This window comes from Vombatus ursinus, unplaced genomic scaffold, assembly GCF_900497805.2.
Source record: "Vombatus ursinus unplaced genomic scaffold, bare-nosed wombat genome assembly UNPS02015255.1, whole genome shotgun sequence".
NCBI classification, from domain to species: Eukaryota; Metazoa; Chordata; class Mammalia; order Diprotodontia; family Vombatidae; genus Vombatus; species Vombatus ursinus.
The window spans coordinates 34,911,273-34,924,655 of record NW_020955033.1 but is presented as its reverse complement, the minus strand read 5'-3'; the positions used below and the strand labels follow the sequence as shown (position 1 = coordinate 34,924,655).

Here is a 13,383-nt window from a genome sequence, read left to right as displayed (position 1 = left end):
TGTAACTGCTGTTATTCTTTCAGTTTCCAATCAACTTGAACTGAAACGTCAAACAAATTCAGTGTAAAACATCTGTTTATTATTAAGCATAAGCCATTCAAACTAGAAGATATACATCATAATTGCTTACAGTCTTCTGCTTCTCTGTGGCTAACTACTAAGGACCAACACACACAAATATGACTGCCTTGACCTTTGGTAATTATTGTGGATTAAAATACATACTGGTTTTTGCCACTGAATTTATTTGAAATGTTAGATATTTCTATCTATTCATTCACTGATGCAATGCCACATACATTAAAATTCTGCTATTGACATGGGATCACTGAACTCAACATACTTGTTTTTGTCTCACATTAAAATGTTGCTACATTTAACACTTTATGGCTAAAGCCAACAATTCCCTTCACAAACCACTGATGTGAAATGTTTTCTTCATTATTACCTCAAGTTGTTTTTCTAAAATTTGCAGCTTGAAACTGCTGATGGTCTATAACTTAAGACCAACTTTTTTTTAAATGTACCTCATAACTCACTGTTTAAAGCTAACTAGAAACTAATTAACATACTCACAAAGGTAGTTTGAAAATGAACGAAATGGGTAAAAAGTATGTTAAGTGTTTATGTTACATCTGGATGTCAGGTAGCAGTCTCCTTAGGGACGAGACAGATGAGGCAACTAAGGAAAATAACAGCTCTATTTTGCATACTCTAATGTCTGGAAAAATCAAGAATCAACAAAAAATGATACCCAAGTTTTATGTCCCAGCAATTCATTCCTGTAAATAACCTCTTAGATGTCATTCGGGGTCAACTGTGCAAACATTCTTGTCTTGAAATACTAATTATACTCAGCCAAGGGTTAGAGGCAGAGAGATGGCCTCACATCCCACTGCCTCCTAAAAATCATCATAAACTGGCATGTGAATAGAAGAGACTTCTTAATATGGGAAAAGTATTAACATATCGATGCATGTGCCTGATGAAGGAACTTGTTACCTTAGCTGTCAATCCATCATCTTTTCTAAAAATGAAATTTGCTACAAACAAACATATTTTGTCATTTTTCTATATTTATGGGCCATCAAAACAAACATGCAAATGCCCATGCTATCACAGGTGATCCATTCTGTTGGCACTAAATAAGTTGCTGCCACTACCCAAAGATGGCCTCTTATGAAAGGGGCACAACACACTTACCAAGCCTACTCACCATTCACTACAACTATTGTTATTTCCAGGACACATGGAGGAAATAAAAGTAGAAAGTGACGTGAATTATAAAATGCTTTTAAAAAAAAAAAAACGTCTTTCAGATCCACTAACAGAATTAGATTTTCACAATGCAATCACCAACATTTCTTATTTCCCTACAATACCTCCATCCATTCCTATATTACAATCACTTAGAAATAGCAGTACTTGAAAGAGGAAGATAAAATGTCAATTTTATGAGAGGTAAATGGCCATACCCATCAACTACTAAGTATATTGTTCACACTAGAGCTAAGCTTGACATGTTATGGATTTTCCTTGCATAATTTCTCCTTCAGTACAAAACAAAACCATTTATTTCTTATATTTTAGATAGGACTTTTATCGAACAATATCTTAAGTAAATATATGATATTTACCAAACTGGAATAGTTAGGCTAAAATAAGACTAAAATATGGGAAGTTAGCTATGTCAGATCCCATGGATCTACTTACATGAGAGTAAATTTCTTAATCCATAGTGATGAAGATTAAGCAGGAGATAGTGTGCTGTTAATACACAGGAAGCATTAGACTATGGCAATAGCCATGAATGTAATATTCTCCCCAGAATTCATCATCAAGGAGCTGTGCTCCAAGTGAGCATTCTCATTCTTAGAGTATAAGGTAAGGAAATTTTCCCTTAGGCAAGAGAAAAAGCTACTAGCAATCCACTGAAACAGGCTACCCACTTATAAAGGCAATGAATAATCAGCTTTGGCACACTTCCATTAACTGAAAAGTTACTGTTCACAGGACTGGCTGAGAAAAAAAGATCTACCAATAGTATAAATAGCAGTTTAAAATAGGACTTTTTAAATGGCATGTAGTATTTATGCAACCTTAAATATGTATTTCCAGAACATAACGTAACAGCCTCACAGTAGTTATCAAGTCAGCTTGCACATAGCTCCAGACTGTATTTAACTTTTTAAAAATGCAGTTAAAAATAGCTTTGCTAATGCAGATGGAGAAAAAAATATCCCACACATTAAAATGTTGTTATTACAAAAAATTTAAAATAAGTTGAGAAGCTAAAAATTAAAGCTAAAATTCCACTCACCGCTTTGATGTTTAAATGTATCTTGTCACACATAAATAAAAATAATAGATAATTACTCAGTAGTGCCTCAATTTTTTGGCTTCAAACAATAATAAAGGCAATATTTTTAGGATAGATGACAGTTTTTCAACTCCCAGAGCAAGAACCCTGTGGGATTATTTTTTTCCCCCAACTAAAATCTTCTTTTCTTAGGGACACTTTTTGAGATTATCTAAGGAGCCAGTGTCACTTCCCAAAGCAAACGGTAAAAATAAAAATTACTTACGGAACAGCTTATAGCTTACATTTAAATTTCAACACAAAGACTCCAAGTCACATCGTTACTTAAATCTCAAGATTTTTGTGCTAGGGAAAACTTCAACTCCTAATGCACAAGAGCCAAACACTTCAGAAGGCAAACATAAAATGGTGTTGACTAATTCCATTACACATTTATAACAATAATGACAACTCCTCACATTTACATAATGCGTTGAAAACTACAAGACTCTCTCCTCATAAGTATTCTATGAGGTCATTGGTGTAAATAATAACCCCATTTTGTAGATGTTGAGAAGAGAATGCATGATCTGCTTAAGATCCCTTGAGTTAACAAGTGTGTATACCATGGGACCTCAAGCGGGCCCTCGCTGCTGCACAGTAATGATCCTATCCATCTCTGAGTGACTATCACCTTCCCATAGAAGGAATTACTCTTCTTTCCCATCAAGTCCCCCAAAGTGCCCATTTACTTTCCCCAGGTGATCCCAGCTCACATTTTACCAAGAAGAGGAGGTCCATCTAATGTGAATCCCCTCAACTCTAAACTTCTACTCCTCTACAGATTTTAGTATATTCAGTCATCTCCTTCTTCCTTTTTGAGATTTCAAAATAAATATTCTCCCTTGCAGAATCAAAAACCATTTCACCTGGTATCCGAGATCCCATTTCTTCAAATCTCCTCTGAGAAAGTACCCCTTACCTTGTACATGTATCTTCAATCTCTCCCTCTCTCCGCATGCCTTCCCCTCCATCTACAGACATGCTCAGATATCGCCTATTTTCAAAACCATACAAAACCGAAAATCCTTACCTTAATCTCTTCACCATCAAACTTAAAAATATCAGTATATGAAAACTAATTACACATCTTACTACACACTCACTCTTTGACTCATTACAATCTGGCTTCAGTCCCTACCACGTTATTGAAAAAGCCCTTTCCATATTCTTATTGCTAAATCCAATAGTCTTTTGGTTTAGCATGTATTGGCCTTGATACTTCTACAGCATATTACAATGCATATATTTATGGTCTGCAGACTACCCCCTCCTTTTTGATATGCTCTCTTCTGTTAACTCTTATGGTTAACCTTCTACTTCTTTAGCCATTCTTTTTTCTGTATATTTTGCTGGCTTAATATCCTTATCTCACCTCAAGGTTCTGTCCTTGGCTTTTATCTCTTCCGATATCCCCTCACTTGGTGACCTCATTGACCTCCATGACTTTATTTATTATCTCTATGTAGATGAGTCAAATTAATATCTCCACTTCAAACTACTCATTAAGAGTTCCAATCGTGAATTTCCAACTCTGCCTAGATATCTCCACATATATCTCTTAGTCAGGACCTCAGGAATCCCTTTCTGACTTGGCATTTCTTTCATCATATATTCTTAATCAGTTGCCATGCCCTACTAATAATATCTCTACAATCCCCTCATCCCCATACTATGACAACATTAGTCCAAGTCCTCATCTCTTCAAGTCTAGACTGTCAAACAGTCTCTTAACCAGCTAATGTTTCTCCATTACCTCTCTTCCCTCTCCAGTCTGTCTTTCACAATAAAACTAGATCCAAGGCCATCCACTGCATCCCAGGCCATCAACAGCTGTCCTGACTTTTGTCTTGCCACTGGACTTTGATGACACTAGAAGACAGAGTGAGGCTGATGACTTTGCTCAACTATGTCTTGCTTGCATCCAATTCATGTTCAAGTCAAGTCATCACCCCATGTTGTCACTGGTCCTCTTTAAAGATGAGGGATGAACAACACAATGCAGAAGTAATTGTCCTATGCATTGCTTTGATGCTGCTACTCTATTCAAAGCCATTAGTAGTTACCAACTGTCTATCCAAAAAAAAAATATGAACTCCTGATCCTGGCATTCTATAACTTGACTCCAACATACATTCCATTCCCCTTTCACAATACACTTTTTCAGATACTCCATGTTCTGGTCAGACTGCACTACTCTCTGTCTCCTAGTCTCATTCTGCTCTGTTTCATCTCATTATTTTCTCATTCCATCTCTGTCTGGAATGGTTCTTTCCCGTGGTCTTTTTCCATTCCTTTTTCATTGTCCAACTTATATGGCAACTCCTATTCTGATTCCCAAAGCCAGAGTGATGTCTTCCATGCCAAATTACCCATAGAGCTTTGCCAGAACCTCTCATTCTTCTTTATTTCACTTACCATTTTATCAAAACTATAAGTCTAAAGATGCCTTTCCTTTATATTCTATTATAAGTTCTTTGGGAGCAGAGAATATATTATGTCTTTGCATCTTCTGCATACAGAGCATAGTAAGTATTTGATGTTTGTTGAATTGATCTCTTAAAGTAGGTAATTCCAAAGACTTTGTCATTAGTTTTTTCTCTCTTTTCTTTCCCAGCACAATATTCATTCCCAACACTTCAATGATCATCTCTACGTAAATGATTCCCAAATATATATTTCCTTTTCCATCTTTTCTCATAAGCTGCACATCTATATTTCTAAGTATCTACAGAACATTTCTCCTCAGATTTTCCATTAATACTGAAAAAGTCAACATGTGCAAAACCAAATTTTTATCATCTACACCAAACCTGTTCCTTATTCTGGCTTCCTTATTTCTAATAGAGGTACCAATCTAGTCCCTCATGCTTTGATACTACACAGTATCTTTGGTTTGTTTGGTTTTTTTTTCCTCTTTCTCTCACCTTTCATAGGCAACTTATTACCAAATCTGTTTTTTGTTTGTGTGTTTTTTACCTCTGCAATTTCTCTCACACCAATCCTCGAAATGTTCTGCCTACTACCGCTGTCTTATTCCAGGCCTACATTAACACCTATCTCTGGATTACTACAATAGCTTCCTAACAAGTAGCCAGTCCCTCTCCTATTTTCCTACTCTCAAATTCACCTTTCGCATTTTGCTACCAGATTAATATGCCTCACGTGCAGTGCAGATCATGTCACACCTTTGGCTCAAAAGAAAGAGAAAAATAATCAATGAATACTTCAAAAAGGGGTAAAAACCAGAACTAAAAAATGAAGTCACTAGCATAAGAATGACATCGACAGTTACATTTATCTATTATTATTTAATTTCATAGTGCTGTGCAAAGATCTCATCTTATCTTCACAATATCTCTATGATTATCATCCCCATTTCACAAACACAAGAAAGAAAATTTAAGTCATATCCACAAGGCACCATATTTCATGCTCCCCAGTCCCATGTGCTATCTAACTACCCTTATCAAAACTGATTATCAAGGGCCAGCTAGGTGGTGCAGTGGATAAGAGTACGGGCTCTGGAATCAGTAGGACCTGAGTTCAAATCCAGCCTCAGACACATAATAGCACCTAGCTGTGTGACTCTGGGCAAGTCACTTAACCCCAACTGCCTCACTTTAAAAAAAAAATCAACATTTCTGCTATAACTGTTATGCCTTTTCTAACAAGTATCTTTCCTACAAGTGAATGCAGCTCTACTTCAAAGACAAAGGGGATCATCCTCAAATAGGAAGAATAAGAAGGACATATTAAGTTATAATAAATCCAATGTTATAAAAAGGAACTACGGTCTATTCCATTTTCATCAACTGAGCAGTACCATCCATATCTCACATCTATTTTGCAAAACTGTCACTTATTCAACAAATATCTATACTAAATAGATCTAGAGAGTAGAGAGATATCAACATCTACCTCTCTTATTAAGGAATAAAAAATCAAAGTTTATAACAAACCTGATGGCATCCATGGATCAGAAGGCTTTGTCAAGGTATTCACCCATTCCCAATCAAAGTCATCATCCTTACCCTGGCTGTATCCACATGTGGTAAATGGCTCATCAAATGAGCAACCACCTGAAAATTAAAAATGAAAAGCATTAGAATATAGAAGATAGAAGACAGAACTTGTCCAATATAAAGAGAGGGAATTATAGGTTCCTAAACCACCAACTTGATGCTAAGCTGAATTTGCTTTGGTCTCTGGTCACAAATTATGGGTTTCAACACTTCTACACCTGTGACTTTTTTTAAAAAAGCAGCTGTAAATTTGCTCCTATCCCCTTAAAAATCTTTTCTCATGAAGTGAAGCTGGTATGAGAATGTGCCAATTGCAATTAAGACCTTTTTTTTTTTAAAGCAGATGTAAAACTGGCATTTCCCCAGGTTTACAGAACTGGGAAACGACCATGATGTTGAATTTATAAACTGACATCGTCCCCATAAATTTTCTAAGACGTTTCAATGCAAGAAAATGATTGCAGCATATCCAAACCAAATTAAATAATTTGAGGAAATGCCATCAGTAGGTATGTCATGGTCAGTGTAGGGCAATAATGTAGGGTAATATGTTGGTTCTTTATAACTAACTGGCCCATATTTGTATTCTGAGAAACATTTTCTGGAAAATGATCCTCAATCTGTTACTGAAACAGCTTTCACATCAAATATTCAGGGACCTGATATTTCAAAATCAAAATAAATTACTATAAACATATACTTATAAATATAGCCAATTAATACTTTAAGGGTAGAAACCATCTTATGAGTAAGAGTATAAATTAGGTAAAAAAAAAAGAAATAAGAAATAAGGTAAAAATGTATTTAAGTCTAGCTCTAAACATACGTATCCAAAAGGCAAAGAGAATTTTTTTTAAAAATACTAGTACATAGAGGACAACTCAAATATTTCAGCTTCCCTGAAACTGTTCACATTTATGGGGTCCACTCCCTGATTCTCACATCTTCTTAACTGCATTCTTACCTATGTTAATATGCATGGGACCTATAATTTTGGGAGGAAGGGGAATTCATTCCTCCAAGGCAGATTATCACCCACCTTTAACAGGGCTTCTTAACTCCTTCTGTGTCATGGATCTCTTTGGCAATGTGGTGAAGTCTACAGATGCCTTCTCAGAATAATGTTTTAATTACCGGAAATAAAATTGACCAAATTTCAAAGGAAACCAATTATACTGAAATAGTTATAAAAATATTTCAAAAGCATCTTTATGGAATTCAGATTAAAAAGCTTTGGCCTATAACTGACAGTGTTACATAGCTGGTTCAGGGAAATTAAGCAATTGACCATGATCTCATGACTGAAGAATGGGTATTATTTGAACCCAGGTTTTCCTAACCTGAGGCTACAGTAAGACCCAGTGGAAAGAGAACTGGAATATGGAATCCAAAGACCAAGGTTCTAATTTGGCCTCTGACCTTTACTACCTGCCTGACCTTAGGCAGGTCACTTATTGTGTTGGTACCTATTTTCTCATCTGTAAAGTAAGAGGGTTGTGCTACGTAGTTTCTAAAATGCCTTCAAGGTCTAGAATTAGGATCTTATAATCCTGACAATAAGGTCACAAACTCTCTTGCAGCTCAGTTTCTTCATTTGGAAAATGTTTGTAGTAGAAATAGTCCTACTTAGTACTATTAAGCAATTCAGTAATACTCCAAGAACAACAGTCTATCCACTATGCCACGTTGCCTTTCATGTGTTCTATCTATTAAAGATTATTAGCAATTCAATGAACTAATCCTGAATGACCACAAAGAAAACAATACCCACATAATATGTATGTCTCTGTATTCCCTGTTATTACCTATTGTGTTTGTTTGGCTGCTTTAAAGCTTGGGTCATGAAATGGAACACTAGCTTTAAATTTTCTTTTCACATTTCAAATATCACATGGATACCATTATAGTAACAGCAATATTGTTTTAAGAACAACTTTGAACGAAAAAGTCATTTTGACTATTATAAATACCGAAATGAACTACAAAGGACATATGAAGGAAGACACTAGCTGTATCCAGAGAAAGAACTGATAAACAGAAATACATATAGAATGATTTTACATATAGATATATATATAGATATATATATATGTCTAATGGCTGTCATCTCTAGGATGGGGAAGAGGGAAGAAAAAAGAAAAGAATAAGAAGAAATTTATACAATAACATTATTATATATTTAAAAGGAATAGCAAGTTGTACATAATAGATTTGCAGTTTCATGTGCAATCATCTTTTTATTATACTATGTCATGGAAATGCATGCTTTATTCAACAAATTAAAAATGAAATAAATTAACTTTTTTAAAAAAGAGATAAACAGAATCATGGAATCTTAGAGGTAGAAGAGACTTTTACAGATATCTGTTTCCTTGTCAGTGCAGGCCTTCCCTGTCACTTCTATAATATTCCAACCAGAATGTTATTCAGACTCTACTTGAATACTTTTAGGGATGGGAAGGTTACTATTTTATGAAGCAATCTGTTCCAATGTCATATATCTATAATTGCTAGAAACTCTCTCCCTAGAGTAGACCAAAATCTGTCGTCTAAAATTCTGCTCTTTAGATTCGGTTCTACCCTCTGGAGTTGTGTGGTATAAATTGATTTCTTTCACACAACAATCTTCCAGGTATTTAAAAACAGCTAAAATAACCCTTTATGAATTATCTGTTTCAAGCTACACCTCCCTGATTTCTTCATTCTTCCTCTTATGATGTCTCACCAGGATGATTTCACTCCTGTATGTGGTGGTCTCTAATTTATCAATGGCATTCTTAAAACATGGCACCCAAAGCAAAACAAGCTATTTAAGAAAGCATGTGTTCAGTACACAGGACAGCCAGACAAAAGGAAGCAACACAGTATGGCAGAAAGAGAGACAACAAGCTTTCAAATAAAAGGATGTGAGTTCAAATCTCATTTCTAATGATTACTACCTGGGGCAAGTCACTTAAATTCCCTGGGTCTCATTTTCCTCATCTATAAAATGAAGAGGATCGACACAGGATCCACTTTAGATTTAACCTACAAGCCTCTTAATCCCCACTGATCTATATACTATAACTCTATTAACGCAACCTGAAATCACTTTAGCTTTTTTAGCAGTTCTATGACACATGTCCATAGTGAACTTATGGTCAACTAAAAACTCTGAACTATTTCATCTTTCTGGTTTATAAAAATCTCTTTGGATCCTAAATGTCGTTCTGCATACCTCCCAACTTTGTGCCATCCACAGATCTGATAAGCTTGCCTTTGTCTTCATCTGAATCATTGACAAAAATGTAAACCAAGGCAGGGCCAAGGACAAATGCAAGTAATCTCATACTGTTTTAAATTGTGTTCCATAGCTTGGCAGTCTTGTCTTTTTCATTAGCTCAAGGCATGTCAATGAAATTAGCACCACTGGACACTAGTAGTCTGTTATACTTTCAATAGTACTAGTCTCAATTAAACATCCCATTGGGAACTGAAAACTCATTAAAGAAGATATACCACTAAATTCAATATTTCACCCCGACAACCTGAGGCAATTTATTTCTCTCTCTCACTCAAGGTCTAACAAGTAAAGATGCTAAGTTTGTTTACAGCAAATAAAATTCAACCTCTCTCCATTTATTACTGTTGAAAATGTTAGAAAAAAGTATCAAAACATTGATTAGAAACTTGTCCTAGCGTTTGTATAACATGATTTCTACGAAGAAAGCATCTTTACTGTTTCAGGTACAGCCCAAAACAGAAGTGGTCTAGACTCCAAATGTTCAACAAGGAAATTATCTCCATGGACATGGGACAGGAAGGGTCCCTATGATGGAAACAGATAACACTTTGATAGATTTCCTTAGTGTAAGAGCAAGCCATAGGAAATCAAAGGTCAATTTGAGGATTGCTAAAGATTTGGTTTACAAAATCACTGCTGCTGACAGAAATAGGCATGCATGGGCTGACAGGGAACTCAGGAAGACTAATAAAGTTCAGGAGCAACTATACAATTCTCCCATTACACAAAGGTGTTCTTTTCACTTGAAAAGTAACATAAAAAGCATGAGATGGTTCTTTCTGGATTCCAGTCTGAGCACAGAGCAACTAGAAAAAGGAAGAATCTATGAATTTCATCTTACTCTGGGATATTTTCCTCCCTACACAGACCAATTTTCCAAGTTGCCTTCATCTAACAGATCAGGAATGGATGAGAAAGCAAAAGATGATTTAGTACTTGAGGGGGAAAAAAGCCTTTATAGCACTGGGATAGTCAAATAAGAAGGGGCTAGATTTTTTTTTTCACTTTTTAAGCCTTTCTTTGAATAAGAATCTTCCATTACTTTTTTGAAGTTCATTTTATGAATTAGGACAGAAATTCTTAACCATTTTTTGTCATGAGCCCCTTTGGCAGTCTAGTGAAGCCTATGGATGAATCCCTTTTCATAATAATGCTTTTCAATGCACAAAATGCACAGGATTAGAAAGAAAACCAAATATATTGAAATACAGTTTTCAAAATATTTTGGTTTGCATTTTTAATGAAGATTTTTTAATTTTTGTATTTTAAGTTCATGGACCCAGTAAAGAACCCCTGGACTGGAGGATCTGTCTGAATGAAGCTCAGAAGGTATTTTATTCAAATGTTTGAGGGGGTACATCCCAAGAGAAAATATGATGAATTCGTCCAGCAGACATTGTATGACCAAAGGAGAAACTGGGCAGGAAACAAAAAACCATTCACAAGGCATAGATTCTTTTACTTTATTTCTTTCATTATTTTTTATTTATTGCTTTAGCTGAATGAGATAGTATGCATGGATAGAAATAGGCAAAGAACTGAACAAGGTTCCCCTTAAATCTTTCTCTCATCTATCTGTTCTCCCACTATACTACAGTAAAATTCCTCTATAAAACCAGAAATTAAATTCATAGATAACAGCACTTTGCTTCTATGTGGGTATGGTGTTATTTCACCAAGTATATTTGACCAAGATACAGTGGAATGTTACTCAAAATGCTGCCAAGAATTAGGGGGAAAACCACTACCATAATTGCCTAGCATTATACTACCTTTTCCTTCTCATGGCTTGGGAGGGAACACATAGTAAGAGAGTGGGAAAAATAACAGTTCTTGGACAAAAGCAAGGTTTCAGGATTATCCATGTCTTCTCATACACTGCTCCCCTCCGTGTAATCTATGGTCCAGTCAAACCAGTCTTCTTGACATTAGTTACACACAACACAGAAATCCCATCTCTATGTCATTGCCCTGGAATACATGGAATTCTTTTCCTCCTCATCTCTTCATCTTAGACTTTTGGGTTTCCTTTAGGCCTCATCTCAATGGCCTCTTCCTTCAGGAAGCCTTTCATAACAATCCCAGTTGCCAGTACTTTCCTTTCTAAGGTTAGCTGTCAGCTATTCTGTAGAAAGACCTATCTGTTGCTCCTGACACTGCTGACCACCTTCTCCTACTGGATATTCTCTCTTCTCTGAGTTTCCATGACACTACTCTCTCCTGGTTCATCCATACCTATCAGACCACTCCTTCTTTGTCTCCTTTGCTGGTTCATCATTCATATATTATGCCTCCTAATTTTAGGTGTTCCGCAAGTTTCTGTCCTGAAATTTTCTCTTTTCCCTCTATATTCTTTCAGAAAGCTCATCATCTCTTATGAATTTAACTGTTAGCCCTATCCAGATGACTCTCAGCTCTACATGTTAAGCCCTAGTCTCTTCCCCAAGCTTCGTCTTGGATCAACAATTGCTGAGCGGACATTTCAGAGTGCATGTCCCAGAGACATCTAAAACACAACACTAGTAAAGCTAAATTCATTATTTTCCCCTTAAACTCTTCCATATTTCTGTTGAAAGCACCACCATCCTTTCAGGGTCTTTGGTTTATGATCTCAGCATTATCTTCCTTTCCTCTCTCTCCCTTAACCCAGATGGTTGTCAGAATCTTGCCATTTTCATCTCTCTAATATCTCTCAAATCCAACTCTTTCCTTAAATGCAGTTCTGACTACATGACTCCTATTCAACCAACTCCAATGGCTTCCTATAGCCTCTAAGATTAAATATACACTCCTCTGTTTAGCTTTTAATGCCCTACACAACCTGCCTCCAACCTATTTCATTAGCCTCCCTGGACATTACTTCCCCTCCTATTCTCTGTGATCTGGCCAAATTGTCCTTTTTCTGCATTCATGACTTTCCATTTCCTGTCTTCCATTTTCTATTGCCTTTGCAATAGCTCTCCCCCATCCCTGGAATGAACTGACCTCTCATAAAATCTCTCTTCCTTTAAGATAAAGCTGATCCAACATTTTCCACATGAATTCTTTCTGCCCTCCCTCTCAACTGCTAATGATCTCCCATACCAAGTTGCTTTATACTTAATTACTTTATGTGTACATATATTTATGAACTTAATATTTATGCTGCATATATTGCATGTGTATTTGTCTCTCTTATTAGGAAATAGGCCTTCTGTATGTATGAAATGTTTCATCCTTTGGGCAGTTGTACAACCAGTGCCTGGCACATAGAAGTTGCTTAATAAATTCCTGTGGACTCCCATTCAATGCTCCCATAGATTTAATTTCCATGTTTATGCTAATGATGATCAAATCTGCCTATCCTGGACCAACCTCTCAGGTGAACTCCAGTCTCTCACCTCCAAATGCCTTTTAGACATCTTGAACTGGATATAGTAGACATCTTAAACTCAACATGTACAAAACCAAACTCACTATCTTTCCCTCTAAATTCTTGCCCCCTCCCCCTACCTCCCAACTTCCCTATTTTGCTCAAGAGCAACAATATCCTCTCAGTCATTCAAGATCTCAACCTATGAGTCATCCTAGACTCCTCACAATCTCTGTCAAGGCCTATTGATTTCACCTTTGCACCATCTCTCAAATAGATCCCCTTCTCTCCTCTGACGCTGTCACCACTCTAATGCAGACCCCCTCATCACCTCATGCCGGACTAGTGCAGTAGTCTGCAGGTG

General features: G+C 36.3%; 1 protein-coding gene across 5 annotated transcripts in view; it reads right to left on the bottom strand.

The window, feature by feature from the left end:
• Window positions 1-13,383, bottom strand: part of LOC114031828 (receptor-type tyrosine-protein phosphatase mu) — a 958,139-nt gene that overhangs the window by 719,587 nt on the left and 225,169 nt on the right. For all 5 annotated transcript variants that reach the window (XM_027846963.1, XM_027846964.1, XM_027846965.1 and 2 more), the window contains exon 2: window positions 6,322-6,441. In XM_027846963.1, the coding sequence (XP_027702764.1) occupies window positions 6,322-6,441 (120 nt within the window). The remainder of the gene's footprint in view (window positions 1-6,321; window positions 6,442-13,383) is intronic.